Source organism: Diorhabda sublineata, chromosome 1, assembly GCF_026230105.1.
Source record: "Diorhabda sublineata isolate icDioSubl1.1 chromosome 1, icDioSubl1.1, whole genome shotgun sequence".
NCBI lineage: Eukaryota > Metazoa > Arthropoda > Insecta > Coleoptera > Chrysomelidae > Diorhabda > Diorhabda sublineata.
The window spans coordinates 3,318,837-3,338,214 of NC_079474.1; the positions used below are offsets into that span (position 1 = coordinate 3,318,837).

Below are 19,378 nucleotides of genomic sequence, written 5' to 3' on the forward strand. Positions count from 1 at the left end.
ACCCGTCCAAATGGAAAGATACAGGAAAAGATAAACCAATTCAATTTAGTTATCAAAAAACATGTAACAGGAGCTCTTGGTGCAAACAGGAAGAGTCTAACATAAGAAATAACCGGTCGAATTATGAGGAGAACATGTATGGCGACTCCAGAATCTGACAGTCCCGTCCAAATGGAAAGATACAGGAAAAGATAAACCAATTCAAATTAGTTATCAAAAAACATGTAACAGGAGCTCTTGGTGCAAATAGGAAGAGTCTAACATAAGAAATAAGCCGTCGAATTATGAGGAGAACATGTATGGCGACTCCAGAATCTGAAATACCCGTCCAAATGGAAAGATACAGGAAAAGATAAACCAATTCAAATTAGTTATCAAAAAACATGTAACAGGAGCTCTTGGTGCAAATAGGAAGAGTCTAACATAAGAAATAAGCCGTCGAATTATGAGGAGAACATGTATGGCGACTCCAGAATCTGAAATACCCGTCCAAATGGAAAGATACAGGAAAAGATAAACCAATTCAAATTAGTTATCAAAAAACATGTAACAGGAGCTCTTGGTGCAAATAGGAAGAGTCTAACATAAGAAATAACCGGTCGAATTATGAGGAGAACATGTATGGCGACTCCATAATCTGAAATACCCGTCCAAATGGAAAGTTACAGGAAAAGATAAACCAATTCAAATTAGTTATCAAAAAACATGTAACAGGAGCTCTTGGTGCAAATAGGAAGAGTCTAACATAAGAAATAAGCCGTCGAATTATGAGGAGAACATGTATGGCGACTCCAGAATCTGAAATACCCGTCTAAATGGAAAGATACAGGAAAAGATAAACCAATTCAAATTAGTTATCAAAAAACATGTAACAGGAGCTCTTGGTGCAAATAGGAAGAGTCTAACATAAGAAATAAGCCGTCGAATTATGAGGAGAACATGTATGGCGACTCCATAATCTCTCATACCCGTCCAAATGGAAAGATACAGGAAAAGATAAACCAATTCAAATTAGTTATCAAAAAACATGTAACAGGAGCTCTTGGTGCAAATAGGAAGAGTCTAACATAAGAAATAACCGGTCGAATTATGAGGAGAACATGTATGGCGACTCCAGAATCTGACAGTCCCGTCCAAATGGAAAGATACAGGAAAAGATAAACCAATTCAAATTAGTTATCAAAAAACATGTAACAGGAGCTCTTGGTGCAAATAGGAAGAGTCTAACATAAGAAATAAGCCGTCGAATTATGAGGAGAACATGTATGGCGACTCCAGAATCTGAAATACCCGTCCAAATGGAAAGATACAGGAAAAGATAAACCAATTCAAATTAGTTATCAAAAAACATGTAACAGGAGCTCTTGGTGCAAATAGGAAGAGTCTAACATAAGAAATAAGCCGTCGAATTATGAGGAGAACATGTATGGCGACTCCAGAATCTGAAATACCCGTCCAAATGGAAAGATACAGGAAAAGATAAACCAATTCAAATTAGTTATCAAAAAACATGTAACAGGAGCTCTTGGTGCAAATAGGAAGAGTCTAACATAAGAAATAACCGGTCGAATTTTGAGGAGAACATGTATGGCGACTCCAGAATCTGAAATACCCGTCCAAATGGAAAGATACAGGAAAAGATAAACCAATTCAAATTAGTTATCAAAAAACATGTAACAGGAGCTCTTGGTGCAAATAGGAAGAGTCTAACATAAGAAATAACCGGTCGAATTTTGAGGAGAACATGTATGGCGACTCCAGAATCTGAAATACCCGTCCAAATGGAAAGATACAGGAAAAGATAAACCAATTCAAATTAGTTATCAAAAAACATGTAACAGGAGCTCTTGGTGCAAACAGGAAGAGTCTAACATAAGAAATAACCGGTCGAATTATGAGGAGAACATGTATGGCGACTCCAGAATCTGACAGTCCCGTCCAAATGGAAAGATACAGGAAAAGATAAACCAATTCAAATTAGTTATCAAAAAACATGTAACAGGAGCTCTTGGTGCAAATAGGAAAAGTCTAACATAAGAAATAAGCCGTCGAATTATGAGGAGAACATGTATGGCGACTCCAGAATCTGAAATACCCGTCCAAATGGAAAGATACAGGAAAAGATAAACCAATTCAAATTAGTTATCAAAAAACATGTAACAGGAGCTCTTGGTGCAAATAGGAAGAGTCTAACATAAGAAATAACCGGTCGAATTATGAGGAGAACATGTATGGCGACTCCATAATCTGAAATACCCGTCCAAATGGAAAGTTACAGGAAAAGATAAACCAATTCAAATTAGTTATCAAAAAACATGTAACAGGAGCTCTTGGTGCAAATAGGAAGAGTCTAACATAAGAAATAAGCCGTCGAATTATGAGGAGAACATGTATGGCGACTCCAGAATCTGAAATACCCGTCTAAATGGAAAGATACAGGAAAAGATAAACCAATTCAAATTAGTTATCAAAAAACATGTAACAGGAGCTCTTGGTGCAAATAGGAAGAGTCTAACATAAGAAATAAGCCGTCGAATTATGAGGAGAACATGTATGGCGACTCCATAATCTCTCATACCCGTCCAAATGGAAAGATACAGGAAAAGATAAACCAATTCAAATTAGTTATCAAAAAACATGTAACAGGAGCTCTTGGTGCAAATAGGAAGAGTCTAACATAAGAAATAACCGGTCGAATTATGAGGAGAACATGTATGGCGACTCCAGAATCTGACAGTCCCGTCCAAATGGAAAGATACAGGAAAAGATAAACCAATTCAAATTAGTTATCAAAAAACATGTAACAGGAGCTCTTGGTGCAAATAGGAAGAGTCTAACATAAGAAATAAGCCGTCGAATTATGAGGAGAACATGTATGGCGACTCCAGAATCTGAAATACCCGTCCAAATGGAAAGATACAGGAAAAGATAAACCAATTCAAATTAGTTATCAAAAAACATGTAACAGGAGCTCTTGGTGCAAATAGGAAGAGTCTAACATAAGAAATAACCGGTCGAATTATGAGGAGAACATGTATGGCGACTCCAGAATCTGACAGTCCCGTCCAAATGGAAAGATACAGGAAAAGATAAACCAATTCAAATTAGTTATCAAAAAACATGTAACAGGAGCTCTTGGTGCAAATAGGAAGAGTCTAACATAAGAAATAAGCCGTCGAATTATGAGGAGAACATGTATGGCGACTCCAGAATCTGAAATACCCGTCCAAATGGAAAGATACAGGAAAAGATAAACCAATTCAAATTAGTTATCAAAAAACATGTAACAGGAGCTCTTGGTGCAAATAGGAAGAGTCTAACATAAGAAATAAGCCGTCGAATTATGAGGAGAACATGTATGGCGACTCCAGAATCTGAAATACCCGTCCAAATGGAAAGATACAGGAAAAGATAAACCAATTCAAATTAGTTATCAAAAAACATGTAACAGGAGCTCTTGGTGCAAATAGGAAGAGTCTAACATAAGAAATAAGCCGTCGAATTATGAGGAGAACATGTATGGCGACTCCAGAATCTGAAATACCCGTCCAAATGGAAAGATACAGGAAAAGATAAACCAATTCAAATTAGTTATCAAAAAACATGTAACAGGAGCTCTTGGTGCAAATAGGAAGAGTCTAACATAAGAAATAACCGGTCGAATTATGAGGAGAACATGTATGGCGACTCCAGAATCTGAAATACCCGTCCAAATGGAAAGATACAGGAAAAGATAAACCAATTCAAATTAGTTATCAAAAAACATGTAACAGGAGCTCTTGGTGCAAACAGGAAGAGTCTAACATAAGAAATAACCGGTCGAATTATGAGGAGAACATGTATGGCGACTCCAGAATCTGACAGTCCCGTCCAAATGGAAAGATACAGGAAAAGATAAACCAATTCAAATTAGTTATCAAAAAACATGTAACAGGAGCTCTTGGTGCAAACAGGAAGAGTCTAACATAAGAAATAACCGGTCGAATTATGAGGAGAACATGTATGGCGACTCCAGAATCTGAAATACCCGTCCAAATGGAAAGATACAGGAAAAGATAAACCAATTCAAATTAGTTATCAAAAAACATGTAACAGGAGCTCTTGGTGCAAACAGGAAGAGTCTAACATAAGAAATAACCGGTCGAATTATGAGGAGAACATGTATGGCGACTCCAGAATCTGACAGTCCCGTCCAAATGGAAAGATACAGGAAAAGATAAACCAATTCAAATTAGTTATCAAAAAACATGTAACAGGAGCTCTTGGTGCAAATAGGAAGAGTCTAACATAAGAAATAACCGGTCGAATTATGAGGAGAACATGTATGGCGACTCCAGAATCTGAAATACCCGTCCAAATGGAAAGATACAGGAAAAGATAAACCAATTCAAATTAGTTATCAAAAAACATGTAACAGGAGCTCTTGGTGCAAATAGGAAGAGTCTAACATAAGAAATAACCGGTCGAATTATGAGGAGAACATGTATGGCGACTCCAGAATCTGAAATACCCGTCCAAATGGAAAGATACAGGAAAAGATAAACCAATTCAAATTAGTTATCAAAAAACATGTAACAGGAGCTCTTGGTGCAAATAGGAAGAGTCTAACATAAGAAATAACCGGTCGAATTATGAGGAGAACATGTATGGCGACTCCAGAATCTGACAGTCCCGTCCAAATGGAAAGATACAGATACATGTTCTCCTCATATTTCAACGGATTATTTCTTATGTTAGACTCTTCCTATTTGCACAAAGAGCTCCTGTCACGTGTTGTTTAAATATGACTGCATTAATCGCATCAACAAGATGTTTAATAGTCGGTTTCTCGGTGACCTTTGTATATATCTGAACATAACAGATTATTCTAATGATAATGATGCATTTGGTGCAAATTTTTGGATGTGCAAAACAAGAATAAGTTTATTTTCCTTGAAGGGTCGTTTGAATGTTTTTCTTTCGTACAAAATCGTCTCAATATTTGCTCAAACTTCCTGCCAGGGGAGGAAATGTTCGGTGGTATCAATGGAAAAGAGTTTTCTAGAACTGGAAAATTTTAGGAAATACGTATCAGAATTTTTTTGAAAATTGCCGTATTTGATTGCCGCATTCAGTATCTTGTAAATTATAATTAAGTTTACCAGTCTACTAACAACTTCTTTTCGTGAAGTTGGAATTGGATTTATCGTGGAAACCAATGAAATATTCGTCTTTTTTCACTCACATTTCCACGATTTCATATCAGTAGTATATCCATCGACGTTTTGTATTTGGAATTTTTCATCAAATTTACCGCTATCCCTTTCGAAACTTTTTCGAGATTCTCTTTCACTTTCCAATAACCGCAGGATACGGAACTAAGTTTTAGAAAGTTATTGCTTTGATGAGAAAGGTAGTAAATTATAAAAGAAGCTCTAAAATATACTCTATACAAAGTTGAGCGTATTAAAGCTTTAGTTTTCATTGGAAAATTAAGGAAAACTGCTTCTCAAGTTTTGAAATAAATAAAAACAAATATTGGTAATTGGATATGGTTTAAATTTTTTTAAAATATCCTCCATTGAGATTAATACACTTTTGAGGTACCTCCAATACCTCAACCGCTTTTTCAGGTGTAGAAAAACGTTGGGTGTTATTTGAAATAACAAATTTGGTTATCAAATCTCTCTCTTAAATATTTCTTCGTGTATCTTCTCACAAATCATGGTGTACTTCAAGGCTCTCACATTAACGTACCAAATACTAAATTTTATCTCTTAGATGATGTTAAAAATAACACCTGAAAGTGCAATTTTTTCTTAGGAACGTGCCGATACTGAATGGAAATTTGCCCGCAGTAAACTATGGATAAGCTATTTCGAAGAAGGTGGTACCGTTCCGGTACCATTTAATATCATTCCCACTCCTAAAAGTCTGTGGTACATCATTTGTTGGGTGAGGAGAAAATTTTGCGGACATTCCAGAGCAGCTAAGAAAGAACATATGCGAACTATAAGGGTGAGTTACGAATTTTTGAATAAATTTCTCATTTTGATGAGGGGTTTGTCTTACTTTGGACGTTTTGGCTTGCCATTTGATTGGAAACTAGACTTCAGAAACTACAATGTTCAGAATGATACTTCCAAGAAATTTTTTTGTTCAGAACTAGCTCCACTCCACCGCTCCACAAATTACTGTTGAATTGGTTTTTTTTTCCAAAAAACGTTCAGGAGGTCCTCGTAAATCAGTAGTGTTAGTTTTATTTGCAGAAAGATCCAGAAGTCTTATTATGCTATATTAAAGTAAAGCGATTGTCACCCTCGGATTGGCCAGCGTGTAGTCCGGACTTAAACCCTATCGAGCATATATGTGACGAACGATTGGACGCTATAATTAAGTCCAGGAGAAGGGACACTCAATATTGATAGGTTAATTTCAAATAAATTATTATTTAGACTAAATGAGGTGACGATTCCAAAAATGTTGAAGAAAATCCACTGGATGATCGTCGACTTGAAGTGCCCCAGCTAGCAGACATAGCAGGCATTTCAAAATGTGCATATTAAATAAAATTTGGACATAAGGAAGCTGTGCGCAAGATGGGTGCAGCCTTTTCGCACCATAGAACAAAAACATCGTCGTGAAGATGTTTCCATCGAGTGTTTCACTGAAATGAATCCGGATTTTTGCGCTGTTTCTTAATCATGGATGAAACGTGAGTCCATCACTTCATTATCGACAAAAAAATAATCAAAACAATGGATTGGAAAGGAAGAACCGTCTCCAAAGAAAGCAAAGACCGTTCCATCTGCAGGGAAGGTCATGGTGACGGTGTTTTGGGATGAGCGTGAAATAATTTCCATTGACTAGCTTGAAGAAGGAAAAACTATCAACGGAGAGTATTATGCAACGATTGAGGGAAGAAATAAAACAAAAATGGCCGCAGTTGGGTAAGAAGAAAGTGTTGTTACATCAAGACAATGCACCAGGTCACAAATCCGTTTGAATTGCTACCGTATTAGCTAGATTTAGCCCCTTTGGATTATTTTCCGTTTCCAAGTTCGTTGGTTGAAGATAAAAAGGGAATCGAAGTTATTGAACATCGCTGGGAAAAGTGTATAGAGCTAAAAAAAGATTACGTTGAAAAATAGAGGTACTTTTGGAATCACCCTCGTAAAGCTGTGACTATTGACTTTTATTTTGATCGAATACGTTTTATTCGTTTATTTATAAGTGAAAAAATTGAAATCATAAGAAATTCAGTTACAAATAAAATTAATCAACGTTAAATCATCTTATTTCAGCGCAAGGTAAAACAAGCTAACGAACGAGACTTCAGATATCAGGTAAACAAATTAATTATTCACTTTTTTCTTAAGAAACATTTATTTGTTACTTTTAATTCTTGCATTAGCGTAAAAGACGAATAAATTCATTTCAATTGTTGGCAAAAATATTTCTATCCAAAAATAACATATTTCAATAGTAGAAACAGTTTTTTGATTACAATTATTATTTGTGCGGACAGGGTATTATGAGAAATTTAGTTAGAAGATACGTGACGGTCGAACAACGAAAAGCGGAAAATCAGGGCGTCACCGAGGACGACGTCAACGAAATAAAACAAGACATTTCTGCGTTCCGATTCGAACTTATCGAAATCCTTAAAAATTCCGGTATGAATACTTCGACAGCGCACAATGTTATGGGTGAGTGTTTTTTAATCTATTTTATTATAAATTAAACGTCAATTATGAACTCTAGTTTGGTGATTTGGTGAACGTGGCAACGGCTAGTTTATTATGTACGAGGATCGTCCCAGAAGCACCTTGCCTCCCCAATTTATTTGAAAGACCTTGATCCAACCTACTGAACTAAATTCCACTATTGGTGAGACTGATCCTTCGTTGTCAACAGTAAAATATTGGGTAGCAAAGTTTAGACGAGACCGTACGACCTGCGAAGACCAGCAACGCAGTGGTTGACTAAATGTGGTGACGACTCCAGAAATGTTGAATAAAAACTATGAAACGATACTGGATGAAAGAAAACTGGACAAGAGAAAGTTATGCTTATAAATTAAACGTCAATTATGAACTCTAGTTTGGTGATTTGGTGAACGTGGCAACGGCTAGTTTATTATGAACGAGGATCGTCCCAGAAGCACCTTGCTTCCCCAATTTATTTGAAAGACCTTGATCCAACCTACTGAACTAAATTCTACTATTGGTGAGACTGATCCTTCGTTGTCAACAGTAAAATATTGGGTAGCAAAGTTTAGACGAGACCGTACGACCTGCGAAGACCAGCAACGCAGTGGTTGACTAAATGTGGTGACGACTCCAGAAATGTTGAATAAAAACTATGAAACGATACTGGATGAAAGAAAACTGGACAAGAGAAAGTTATGCTTATAAATTAAACGTCAATTATGAACTCTAGTTTGGTGATTTGGTGAACGTGGCAACGGCTAGTTTATTATGTACGAGGATCGTCCCAGAAGCACCTTGCCTCCCCAATTTATTTGAAAGACCTTGATCCAACCTACTGAACTAAATTCCACTATTGGTGAGACTGATCCTTCGTTGTCAACAGTAAAATATTGGGTAGCAAAGTTTAGACGAGACCGTACGACCTGCGAAGACCAGCAACGCAGTGGTTGACTAAATGTGGTGACGACTCCAGAAATGTTGAATAAAAACTATGAAACGATACTGGATGAAAGAAAACTGGACAAGAGAAAGTTATGCTTATAAATTAAACGTCAATTATGAACTCTAGTTTGGTGATTTGGTGAACGTGGCAACGGCTAGTTTATTATGAACGAGGATCGTCCCAGAAGCACCTTGCTTCCCCAATTTATTTGAAAGACCTTGATCCAACCTACTGAACTAAATTCTACTATTGGTGAGACTGATCCTTCGTTGTCAACAGTAAAATATTGGGTAGCAAAGTTTAGACGAGACCGTACGACCTGCGAAGACCAGCAACGCAGTGGTTGACTAAATGTGGTGACGACTCCATAAATGTTGAAGAAAAACTATGAAACGATACTGGATGAAAGAAAACTGGACAATAGAAAGTTATGCTTATAAATTAAACGTCAATTATGAACTCTAGTTTGTTGATATGGTGAACGTGGCAACGGCTAGTTTATTATGTACGAGGATCGTCCCAGAAGCACCTTGCCACCCCAATTTATTTGAAAGACCTTGATCCAACCTACTGAACTAAATTCCACTATTGGTGAGACTGATCCTTCGTTGTCAACAGTAAAATATTGGGTAGCAAAGTTTAGACGAGACCGTACGACCTGGGAAGACCAGCAACGCAGTGGTTGACTAAATGTGGTGACGACTCCATAAATGTTGAAGAAAAACTATGAAACGATACTGGATGAAAGAAAACTGGACAAGAGAAAGTTATGCTTATAAATTAAACGTCAATTATGAACTCTAGTTTGGTGATATGGTGAACGTGGCAACGGCTAGTTTATTATGTACGAGGATCGTCCCAGAAGCACCTTGCCTCCCCAATTTATTTGAAAGACCTTGATCCAACCTACTGAACTAAATTCCACTATTGGTGAGACTGATCCTTCGTTGTCAACAGTAAAATATTGGGTAGCAAAGTTTAGACGAGACCGTACGACCTGCGAAGACCAGCAACGCAGTGGTTGACTAAATGTGGTGACGACTCCATAAATGTTGAAGAAAAACTATGAAACGATACTGGATGAAAGAAAACTGGACAATAGAAAGTTATGCTTATAAATTAAACGTCAATTATGAACTCTAGTTTGGTGATATGGTGAACGTGGCAACGGCTAGTTTATTATGTACGAGGATCGTCCCAGAAGCACCTTGCTTCCCCAATTTATTTGAAAGACCTTGATCCAACCTACTGAACTAAATTCCACTATTGGTGAGACTGATCCTTCGTTGTCAACAGTAAAATATTGGGTAGCAAAGTTTAGACGAGACCGTACGACCTGCGAAGACCAGCAACGCAGTGGTTGACTAAATGTGGTAACAACTCCATAAATGTTGAAGAAAAACTATGAAACGATACTGGATGAAAGAAAACTGGACAAGAGAAAGTTATGCTTATAAATTAAACGTCAATTATGAACTCTAGTTTGGTGATTTGGTGAACGTGGCAACGGCTAGTTTATTATGAACGAGGATCGTCCCAGAAGCACCTTGCTTCCCCAATTTATTTGAAAGACCTTGATCCAACCTACTGAACTAAATTCCACTATTGGTGAGACTGATCCTTCGTTGTCAACAGTAAAATATTGGGTAGCAAAGTTTAGACGAGACCGTACGACCTGGGAAGACCAGCAACGCAGTGGTTGACTAAATGTGGTGACGACTCCATAAATGTTGAAGAAAAACTATGAAACGATACTGGATGAAAGAAAACTGGACAATAGAAAGTTATGCTTATAAATTAAACGTCAATTATGAACTCTAGTTTGGTGATATGGTGAACGTGGCAACGGCTAGTTTATTATGTACGAGGATCGTCCCAGAAGCACCTTGCCACCCCAATTTATTTGAAAGACCTTGATCCAACCTACTGAACTAAATTCCACTATTGGTGAGACTGATCCTTCGTTGTCAACAGTAAAATATTGGGTAGCAAAGTTTAGACGAGACCGTACGACCTGGGAAGACCAGCAACGCAGTGGTTGACTAAATGTGGTGACGACTCCATAAATGTTGAAGAAAAACTATGAAACGATACTGGATGAAAGAAAACTGGACAAGAGAAAGTTATGCTTATAAATTAAACGTCAATTATGAACTCTAGTTTGGTGATATGGTGAACGTGGCAACGGCTAGTTTATTATGTACGAGGATCGTCCCAGAAGCACCTTGCCTCCCCAATTTATTTGAAAGACCTTGATCCAACCTACTGAACTAAATTCCACTATTGGTGAGACTGATCCTTCGTTGTCAACAGTAAAATATTGGGTAGCAAAGTTTAGACGAGACCGTACGACCTGCGAAGACCAGCAACGCAGTGGTTGACTAAATGTGGTGACGACTCCATAAATGTTGAAGAAAAACTATGAAACGATACTGGATGAAAGAAAACTGGACAATAGAAAGTTATGCTTATAAATTAAACGTCAATTATGAACTCTAGTTTGGTGATATGGTGAACGTGGCAACGGCTAGTTTATTATGTACGAGGATCGTCCCAGAAGCACCTTGCTTCCCCAATTTATTTGAAAGACCTTGATCCAACCTACTGAACTAAATTCCACTATTGGTGAGACTGATCCTTCGTTGTCAACAGTAAAATATTGGGTAGCAAAGTTTAGACGAGACCGTACGACCTGCGAAGACCAGCAACGCAGTGGTTGACTAAATGTGGTAACAACTCCATAAATGTTGAAGAAAAACTATGAAACGATACTGGATGAAAGAAAACTGGACAAGAGAAAGTTATGCTTATAAATTAAACGTCAATTATGAACTCTAGTTTGGTGATTTGGTGAACGTGGCAACGGCTAGTTTATTATGAACGAGGATCGTCCCAGAAGCACCTTGCTTCCCCAATTTATTTGAAAGACCTTGATCCAACCTACTGAACTAAATTCCACTATTGGTGAGACTGATCCTTCGTTGTCAACAGTAAAATATTGGGTAGCAAAGTTTAGACGAGACCGTACGACCTGGGAAGACCAGCAACGCAGTGGTTGACTAAATGTGGTGACGACTCCATAAATGTTGAAGAAAAACTATGAAACGATACTGGATGAAAGAAAACTGGACAATAGAAAGTTATGCTTATAAATTAAACGTCAATTATGAACTCTAGTTTGGTGATATGGTGAACGTGGCAACGGCTAGTTTATTATGTACGAGGATCGTCCCAGAAGCACCTTGCCACCCCAATTTATTTGAAAGACCTTGATCCAACCTACTGAACTAAATTCCACTATTGGTGAGACTGATCCTTCGTTGTCAACAGTAAAATATTGGGTAGCAAAGTTTAGACGAGACCGTACGACCTGGGAAGACCAGCAACGCAGTGGTTGACTAAATGTGGTGACGACTCCATAAATGTTGAAGAAAAACTATGAAACGATACTGGATGAAAGAAAACTGGACAAGAGAAAGTTATGCTTATAAATTAAACGTCAATTATGAACTCTAGTTTGGTGATATGGTGAACGTGGCAACGGCTAGTTTATTATGTACGAGGATCGTCCCAGAAGCACCTTGCCTCCCCAATTTATTTGAAAGACCTTGATCCAACCTACTGAACTAAATTCCACTATTGGTGAGACTGATCCTTCGTTGTCAACAGTAAAATATTGGGTAGCAAAGTTTAGACGAGACCGTACGACCTGCGAAGACCAGCAACGCAGTGGTTGACTAAATGTGGTGACGACTCCATAAATGTTGAAGAAAAACTATGAAACGATACTGGATGAAAGAAAACTGGACAATAGAAAGTTATGCTTATAAATTAAACGTCAATTATGAACTCTAGTTTGGTGATATGGTGAACGTGGCAACGGCTAGTTTATTATGTACGAGGATCGTCCCAGAAGCACCTTGCTTCCCCAATTTATTTGAAAGACCTTGATCCAACCTACTGAACTAAATTCCACTATTGGTGAGACTGATCCTTCGTTGTCAACAGTAAAATATTGGGTAGCAAAGTTTAGACGAGACCGTACGACCTGCGAAGACCAGCAACGCAGTGGTTGACTAAATGTGGTAACAACTCCATAAATGTTGAAGAAAAACTATGAAACGATACTGGATGAAAGAAAACTGGACAAGAGAAAGTTATGCTTATAAATTAAACGTCAATTATGAACTCTAGTTTGGTGATTTGGTGAACGTGGCAACGGCTAGTTTATTATGAACGAGGATCGTCCCAGAAGCACCTTGCTTCCCCAATTTATTTGAAAGACCTTGATCCAACCTACTGAACTAAATTCCACTATTGGTGAGACTGATCCTTCGTTGTCAACAGTAAAATATTGGGTAGCAAAGTTTAGACGAGACCGTACGACCTGGGAAGACCAGCAACGCAGTGGTTGACTAAATGTGGTGACGACTCCATAAATGTTGAAGAAAAACTATGAAACGATACTGGATGAAAGAAAACTGGACAAGAGAAAGTTATGCGCAAGATTGGTTGCACGTTTAATCCGAATAGAACAAAAATCACTTCACATATGGAAAATAAATAATTTTTTGTGTTTTCTTTGGTACTTCTGGGGCCGTCCTCGTATAACTGCCGCCATAAGAATCACCCTACATTACACTAAACCATAGATCTAAAAGAATCACACAATGCTAAAGAGCAATCCTCTTCTTCTTTCGGTGTCGTGCCTGTCTTCAAATGTGGACTATCTCCGTGATAATTTGGTTGATTTGGTATCTAATATCTCGTATCCACGAAAGCTTCTTGCAAGTGAATGATCAGGCGAGGTTTGGTACTTCGCATCATATACCCGAAATAACTGACTTTTTCTTTTGTTTTTGCGATATTTAGGAGATCCATATTGAGCTTTCTGAGTCTCTCTTCATTACTGGTTTGTGCAGTCCACGGGATCCGATCGAACCACATCTCTTTATTCATGATACTAGCTTTAAACGTCCAGCTACCCAAATATTTGAAATGTGCTATCAGTTCAATGTTGTGTCCGTTGATTTTAATCGGAATTGGTTCTATATGCAATCATCCATTTCATTTTGTTGATATATATATATATATATATATATATATATATATATATATATATATATATATATATATATATATATATATATATATACTACATCTTCGACCAGCCTCGCTGTCCAGCAACATTCGCAAGTCTTTAATATTTTCTTCTACACTTCGAGAAAATAGAATATAATTGATGAATTTTTCCTGTTTTGCTTATTTTAGACGTATTCTCTACATTTTTTCGTTTCGGTTCTAGTTGAAAACCACATAAAAAATTATTTTTTTATTCTTGCAACAATTTCTATATGGTCACCGCTAATATTTCCATAGTTTTTTCTCACTTTTCTTAAAATAAATTTATTTAAAATATTTTGCTTCATATTCTACTCTTTATTTAACGATTTAATTAATGTTAAACTATTTATTTAAACTGGACTGAGCGTCCTAGTCCGGCACTGCTTGTTTATATTGCGACGTCACTTGTCAATACATTTAAAAATTATTTTATTCATAACCATATATGCAATGCTGTCATTACTAACGTCATTGAAGATTAGACAATGTCTTATTAAACATCTCTACTTGACGTCCTCATTTACTAAATCGTGTATAATTAATAAAATTTTCCTATTTTACTTATTCTAGATGCATTTTTATACAATTAATAATCAAACATTAATAACTTTAAATACGTTTTAATTTGGTTCAAACAAACGTTCCTGAACTTATATCATCGATTTTAATACAAAACATCGTCGTACGCAACCAGCATTACAGATTTTTAACAAAGACTTGTACGTAAACGTTAGCAAAGTTGGTATATCATTAGTGGAATTTTCGCTTTTACTTGTTTCAGATAAAATATCATTAATAAATTCAAATACGTTCTAATTTGATACAAACGAACGTTCCTGTATTAACATTATTGTCTTTAATACAAAACTTCCTCGTATACAACCCGCATTACAGAATGTTAACGTAGAACTTGAAAATAGTTGAATACCTAAGTATTATCAATGTATTAGCTCGATTATAATCAGTGAAATTTATTATTTCTTTTATTTTAAATACGTTCTTAAATCATTAGAATCTCATTTATATCTTTAAACACGTTTTATTTGATATAAAAGTTGAAAATAATTCATTTTGTAACAAACAAACGCTCCTGAACATATAGACTGTAAAAGGCAAAAGCATAGTATGCAACCAACATTACTGAAATTTTAGGAAAGACTTGAAATCATTAAAAACTTATACATAAAAATTTTCACGGTATCAGTACGAAAATGATTATTAAAATTCACCATATATTTGATTTCAAATACCTTTTTAATTCATTAGAAGCTTATTTTTAACTTGAAACAAGTTTTTTTTATATAAAGTTGAAAATTATTTATTTTGTAACAAACTTTTGAGAGTAGCAAAGTATGCAACCAACATTACAAAAAATTTACAAAGAAATAAAAAGTTTTTAAACGGTGGATCTAATGAAATTACATTATTTAAAGCAAATATTAAGTAAGGAAATCGATATATCTTGTTATCCATTTCATTTTATTGATATAAATACTCCATCTTCGACCAGCCTCGCGCACAATGTCCAGCAACATTCGCAAGTCTTCAATGATGGCGATAATCTTAATGTCGAGGGTATTTCTCTCTCGCTTTCCCCACGATCCTAAACGCCTCCCCTGGGTTTGTATAAATATAGGACAAAGAGCAGGTAGAAGGTTTTGGTTTTTACCAAAATCAGGTATATTGGGGAGGTTAAATGTAATTGTATGCTATTTGGATATTAAGAGTTTTCTAGGTTAGGTATCGGTCACTCAGATGTAGATGGATTACCATTTTATTGAGGGAATTTGTCTACCCTAACTTACCCCGCTTTCTATTGGTATTTCATTGTTAACACTGTCATATAGCCTGACTACTACTGTTTGATTTTAATTTAATTTAACAATAGAGTCTGAGTTATGTGATTTTAGACGTTAAAAAAGTTTTGTGTGTTTAACTTGATCAAACGCTTTTTCAAAGTCAATAAAACATATTTAGATATATTCTCGAATCTCACTATTCTTTTGTAGTAGTGTCCTCGTGCAGAAAAGGACTTCGTGTGGCTCAAGTCCGCTACGAAATTCAAATTGGTCAATACTATGTTCACATTTGGCATAAAATCTGTCGAGTAATCTGTTTCAAGAGTATTTTTAAAGTATGACTCATTGGGCTGATGAGTAATTGCCCCTTCTGGCTTAGTTATCTTTGGGTAAAGCGATGAAGATCGATTTCTACAGATATGCTTTCGTCATCATGTTATTACCTATTCTACAGGATTTCATCGGGTCCGGAAGTATTGTATTAAAGTACTAAACATGTTCAAAATCACATAGATCGGTTTAAGAAGAATGGAATGGGGGAAACGAACGGTTAACGATGTTCTAATGGATTTCGTAATAATTTGATTTGAGGTTTGCTAGAATTTTCCAAGTGAAAATTACTTCTGTACGGAAATCAATCAGAATTCAATCAGTCTCCTCATATTCTTACTGAACACACTGTTTGCACCACCACTACACAAACACTTAGTTATCGTCTTCAGAAAATGAAGATAAAACTGTTTTATTTTCAGTGTAGTTGTGAGTATTAGTGTAGTGGTAGTGTAAATAGTGTGTTCAGTACAAATATCACCAACGGTTCCAGAAATTCGAGCTTAGTCCTTCTATTCTTGTTTAATACTTCTTCTCTTATACCTAGGTTTTCGTCTTTTCGACTTTTTTCGTTTTCGTTTCACTTTTTGTAAAAGCAACCCTCGTATATAAATGTATTATATAATCAAGTTTCTCTTTAGGTACTGGCGGAAAGAAAAATAGACAGAAAGAACGCCGGCTTATGAAAGGTTTCAATATAGCTCCCCAACCTTCGACGACGTCGTCGTCTTTACCGCCCGTCGCCGAATTCATAGCGTCTTTACAACAGCATCACCACGGCGATTCCCATCACGATTTTTTCGGTTCTACTTTATCGGGAATCTTCACGCCGCATTCGAGGAAGTTACACCTTCACGGTAGCGCGGTATCGTCTTCTCAAGGCAGTATCAACGAGGGAAACGGTCACCATAAAAGGTAAAACAATTTGTCCGACGTGTTTTCTGGGTTATTTTATAGAGAAAAAATTTCTAGGATGAATTTTAAGAGGAGTCATTCGCACAAAAGACGTTGGGGTACACTTATAGAAGCGGCCAAAACCGGAAAAGTATCCAGACTTATAGGGAGGTCTCGTTCCGAAGATTCGGTGTGTAATAGTTGTAGGGAAAACGGTACGAATCATTCTCACAGTCATAGTAATAGTCCTGCGTCTGACGATAACAGGTAAATACATTTTTCCATATTTGAAAACAATAAAGAAAAAATTTTGAAACAAAATCATTTATTGCAAAGTTTTTTTTCTACTTTTCAAATTTTCCATAGTCTCCGCTAAAATTTTTATTGTTCCTTCTCACTTTTCTTAAAATAAATTTGATTAAAATATTTTGGTTCATATTCTACTCTTTATTTAACGATTTCATTAATGTTAAACTATTTATTTAAACTGAACTAAGCGTCCTAGTCCGGCACTGCTTGTTTATATTGCGACGCCACTTGTCAATACATTTAAAAATTATTTTATTTATAACCATATACCAAGAATAGTTCACCAATAGGATTGATCAATCCCATAAGACGTACATACGCCAATTCTTGAGCCAAGGTCAAGTGATGCTTACGTCACCTGCAGACCTCGACGGCTTGTTTACCATTTACGCTGTGCGGTATTGCTTGTGTTTTTGTTAATTCGAAAAGGTCGTACAAGTGATTGAAGAGTTGGAAATTCGTTTTTTACTTAGTTCTACGTTTTAAAAACTATTATTTGTGTGTATTATATATGTGGAGAATAGTGAACAAAGACAATATTATTGTTTAAGGCAAAATAATCTTGTGAGACTTTCAAGGGTAGGTAAAAATGTTTTGTTATATTAAAGCTGGATTTAAATAGCAAAATAAAAATTAAAATCCAAGTCAGTTACTGGCTGAAAGAAAACCAGCTGAGCAGAAATGACAATTTAATTGGCTTATTTAAATTTCTATTCTTTATACACCACAATAAAAAATTAAAAAAATGGGCGAATCATAACAGCGTTTTTGGTCGGTTGGTTTGCATTTGTCCAGCAACTAATCTAGATTTTTATTTTACTTTTTTTTGCTAAATGAAACTTTGTTTGTTTGATTTTAGTGCATGTAGTATATGTCCAAAAATCAAAATGCCTGTACACGTTGTGCTGTGTATGGTTGTGGTAATACCTATAAAACAAGGCAGCAAGAACATGAATATTTTATATTTCATCGGTTTCCCAAAGCTAAAGATCTTGTTTCCCAAACTATGAGAAAAGAATGGATATTACGATGCAAACGGGAAGATAAATTTAACCCTGATACTAGCTACATCTGCTCAGTTCATTTCACAGAAAAGGATTATGAAAGAGACTTACAGAATGAATTATTAGGTTGGTGAATTATTTAATTGTTTAGTGTAATAGTTTATAGCTTTCAAAGTCTATACTGTCCCAAAATGATTTTGGTAATGAAATTTAGTAACTCAATTTGTTCATAAATATATATAGTATGTATATGTATTTTAGGTTTACCACTACGAAAAATATTGAAAAAAACCGCTGTTCCTACTTTGGGATTGTATTCAAAAAAATCAACAAGTGAAGCTAGTAGAACTTAAAATTAACTGAATAATTGGAAATTGGATTTTAAATTAATATTAATTCATAATAATGAATAAAACTTAAAAAAATAACTGTATTTTTGTTAAAATTGGCCTTTAAACTCATCAAATAGTCTAGCTCAACAAAGAGTTAAGACAGGTCGAGGTCTGCAGGTGACGTCACGTATGGCGATTTTTCGCACGCACATGGCAGACACATTCAGTTTATTGAGCAATCCTATTGGTGAACTATTCTTGACCATATACGCAATGTTGTTATTAGTAACGTCATTGAAGGTTAGAAAGTTTCATATTACACACCTATACTTGCCGCCCTCATTTAGTAAATCGTGTATAGTTAATAAAATTTTCCTATTTCACTTATTTTAGATGCAATCTTAAACAATTAATAATCAAACATTAATAACTTCAAATACGTTTTAATTTGGTTCAAACAAACGTTCCTGAACTTATATCATCGATTTAATACAAAACATCGTAGTAGGCAACCAGCATTACAGATTTTTAACAAAGACTTGTACATAAACGTTAGCAAAGTTGATATATCATCAGAAGAATTTTCGCTTTTACTTGTTTCAGATAAAATATCATTAATAACTTCAAATACGTTCTAATTTGGTACAAACGAACATTCCTGTATTTACATTAATGTCTTTAATACAAAACATCTTCGTACACAATAGTTTAGTACCTAAGAATTATGAATGTATTAGTTCGATCATAATCAGTGAAATTTATTATTTCTTTTATTTTAAAAACGTTCTTAAATCATTAGAATCTTATTTATACCTTTAAACGCGTTTTATTTGATATAAAGTTGAAAATAATTCATTTTGTAACAAACAAACGCTTCTGAAAATATAGACTGTAAAAGGCAAAAGCATAGTATGCAACCAACATTACTGAATTATTAGGAAGGACTTCAAAT

At 35.7% G+C, this 19,378-nt stretch overlaps 2 protein-coding genes across 2 annotated transcripts in view; both read left to right on the plus strand.

Annotated features, from left to right (window-relative positions):
- The window catches only part of LOC130452362 (transient receptor potential-gamma protein), a 70,722-nt gene that overhangs the window by 49,598 nt on the left and 1,746 nt on the right, over positions 1–19,378 (plus strand). The window contains exons 13-16 of the mRNA XM_056791571.1: positions 5,803–5,997; positions 7,469–7,688; positions 16,529–16,802; positions 16,860–17,048. Coding sequence (XP_056647549.1) covers positions 5,803–5,997; positions 7,469–7,688; positions 16,529–16,802; positions 16,860–17,048 — 878 coding nt within the window. The remainder of the gene's footprint in view (positions 1–5,802; positions 5,998–7,468; positions 7,689–16,528; positions 16,803–16,859; positions 17,049–19,378) is intronic.
- LOC130452361 (THAP domain-containing protein 1-like) lies at positions 17,367–18,464 on the plus strand. Its single transcript, XM_056791570.1, has 2 exons — positions 17,367–18,220; positions 18,356–18,464. The coding sequence occupies exons 1-2, from the start codon at positions 17,962–17,964 to the stop codon at positions 18,445–18,447; spliced, it is 351 nt and encodes a 116-aa protein (XP_056647548.1). The 5' UTR covers positions 17,367–17,961; the 3' UTR covers positions 18,448–18,464.

What these genes read in the sequence shown, in the direction of transcription:
- LOC130452361 (XM_056791570.1), top strand. Translation starts at nt 17,962, where the DNA reads ATGTCCAAAAATCAAAATGCCTGTACACGTTGTGCTGTGTATGGTTGT. An exon ending in CTTACAGAATGAATTATTAG is followed by an intron (nt 18,221 to 18,355) that starts GTTGGTGAATTA and finishes TATGTATTTTAG; the next exon opens with GTTTACCACTACGAAAAATA.